This window comes from Capricornis sumatraensis, chromosome 1, assembly GCF_032405125.1.
Source record: "Capricornis sumatraensis isolate serow.1 chromosome 1, serow.2, whole genome shotgun sequence".
NCBI lineage: Eukaryota > Metazoa > Chordata > Mammalia > Artiodactyla > Bovidae > Capricornis > Capricornis sumatraensis.
The window spans coordinates 111,163,128-111,165,353 of NC_091069.1; the positions used below are offsets into that span (position 1 = coordinate 111,163,128).

General features: G+C 45.1%; 1 protein-coding gene across 1 annotated transcript; it reads left to right on the top strand.

Annotated features, from left to right (window-relative positions):
* The first annotated feature begins 1,441 nt into the window (after positions 1-1,441).
* Positions 1,442-1,921, top strand: KRTAP11-1 (keratin associated protein 11-1). Its single transcript, XM_068986670.1, has one exon. The coding sequence runs from the start codon at positions 1,442-1,444 to the stop codon at positions 1,919-1,921; it is 480 nt and encodes a 159-aa protein (XP_068842771.1).
* Positions 1,922-2,226: the final 305 nt, after the last annotated feature.

The following is a 2,226-nucleotide window of genomic DNA, read 5'->3' on the forward strand; positions in this document are numbered from 1 at the left end:
AGCAAAAGGACTTCTGGTGAGATCTAATATAAAGCTGTTTGCTTTGTGCATGTTTAAAATATAGCCTACTATAGCCCTCAAATATATGTAAATTCATTGCTGTCACTCTTTCCTACCCCATGTAAGCCAGTTTACAAAATGAATCAGCTCTTACAGCTTTTTTGATGTAGAAATATCACCAACCATTTAAGCTGTGCTGAAGTGACTTATTTTTCCAGGATTGAAATGGTTTTCTACAGATGGATCACAAGGCTCAGTCATTTTGGCACTGGGAACTGAATCCATTGTAGCAAAGTGAAATCGCGGAGAGAATATCTTTCTATGGTTTCCCCAAGAATAAAAAGAATAATTAAATATTACAGCCCACTGTTCACACATCCATTCATCACCAAATATTGATTAAGGGCCTGTTTCCTCCACTCTCTCCTCCCTTTATCCTTCACGTAGACAGTGGCCCTGAAGAGCCTTTGATTTGTCTGTGATGAAAGTGCATCCTATCTGTAAGTTTTTGTGTGAAAATAAATGTCTTTTGAATATATTGAGCACCTTGAGAGAAAGACATCATGCCCTTTCAAATGAACATTATAATAATTTAATAAATTAACTAAACCTGTTCCACTGACACATTGATGAGTCATATGAGTTGCTCTTATCCATTGTTACAAGATTAAACATTTTGGGAATAAAGCTCATTCAGTTTATTGAGAAAGAAACTTGGCTACAAATGCAGTCCCACTTAATTAGCTTCTGTTCCAAGTTGCTTAGCTGCTTGGACATAAATGGTGAGTCCCATTGCCCTCTGAGTTTCCTGGGGGCATCTTGCTCTGATCACTTAATTGATTTTCCAAACCAGTTTGTACTCTGGATATATCTTTGTGTCCTTTTTCGGTCTTGTCATTATCATCTTGAAGCATATTCAACAAAATTCCTTGTAGAAGCCCCGTTAGCTATGGAAGAGTGACTGATTAAATTAAGCATATTAAGTACCAACAACAATCCAAACAGGGTGTGGGTGTGTAATGAGTCCTGGTTAGAAGGGAGAGAGGGCAGGATGGTAGTATGTTTGGTGTTACTGTCAGAGGGACACTCATTGTATCCACGCAAGATGAATGAGGGATGAATTGTGGGCTGGGATGACCAATAGCTTTGAAGCTGTCAACCCACCTCCTTAATCCTGGAACTAAGTACAGTCCAGAAGCCTTTTGACTTAGTTACCAAACTACTAAACTTTCTTTATGAGGATGAAGGCTTCTCAAGAGACAATTAACCTGGAAATTCACAGGAGGTTCTAAGGCAAGCTGGTGTGAGCCAAAGAAGCCAGGAAGGTCAGGGTGGGAGCCCCACCCACCAGCAAGAATGTATAAAAGCTCAGAAGCCTGAAGTGGCATTCACAGCTCAAGAACCAGCCTCAGTGAGTTACCCACATCTCTCCACCAGCACCATGTCCTACAGCTGCTCCACAAGGAACTGCTCTTCCAGGCGGATTGGAGGAGAATACACTGTTCCAGTGGCCACAGTTTCTTCCCCGGATGCCGATTGCCTGAGTGGCATCTATTTGCCCAGCTCCTTCCAAACGGGCTCCTGGCTCCTGGACCACTGTCAGGAGACCTGCTGTGAGCCCACTGTTTGCCAGTCAACTTGCTACCAGCCAACTCCTTGTGTCTCCAGCCCTGTGCAGGTGACCTCTCGGCAAACCACCTGTGTCTCCAGTCCCTGTTCGACTACCTGCAGCCGGCCACTCAACTTTATCTCCAGTGGCTGTCAGCCTCTGAGTGGCGTCTCTACTGTGTGCAAGCCAGTGAGAAGCATCTCCACTGTCTGCCAACCGGTGGGAGGAGTCTCCACCATCTGCCAACCTACCTGCGGGGTCTCCAGGACGTACCAGCAGTCCTGCGTGTCCAGCTGCAGAAGAATTTGCTAAGTTCAGAAGCCCATGAGTGAATCAAGATTCCATGACCTGCCAGCTGCGTTTCCAGGATCTTCCGACATGCTGCCTGAGTGACTTCACTGCTGACCCCTGTTCTAACTGCCTGATTGCTGGCTGCCAGCCCTGAATAAGCCGCCTTTGGCAATCTAATATTTGGCCGGCACCAATCTTGTTTTAAGGGTTTGATGACTGGTGGCATGTATACCTCTGGATGTTTCCAGAAATGTACCACTCACGCCCCAGTCTCTAAGGGTTTTGGCATGTTTTGACCTTGCTGCTTTGTCTTCTGGCTTCTGCTT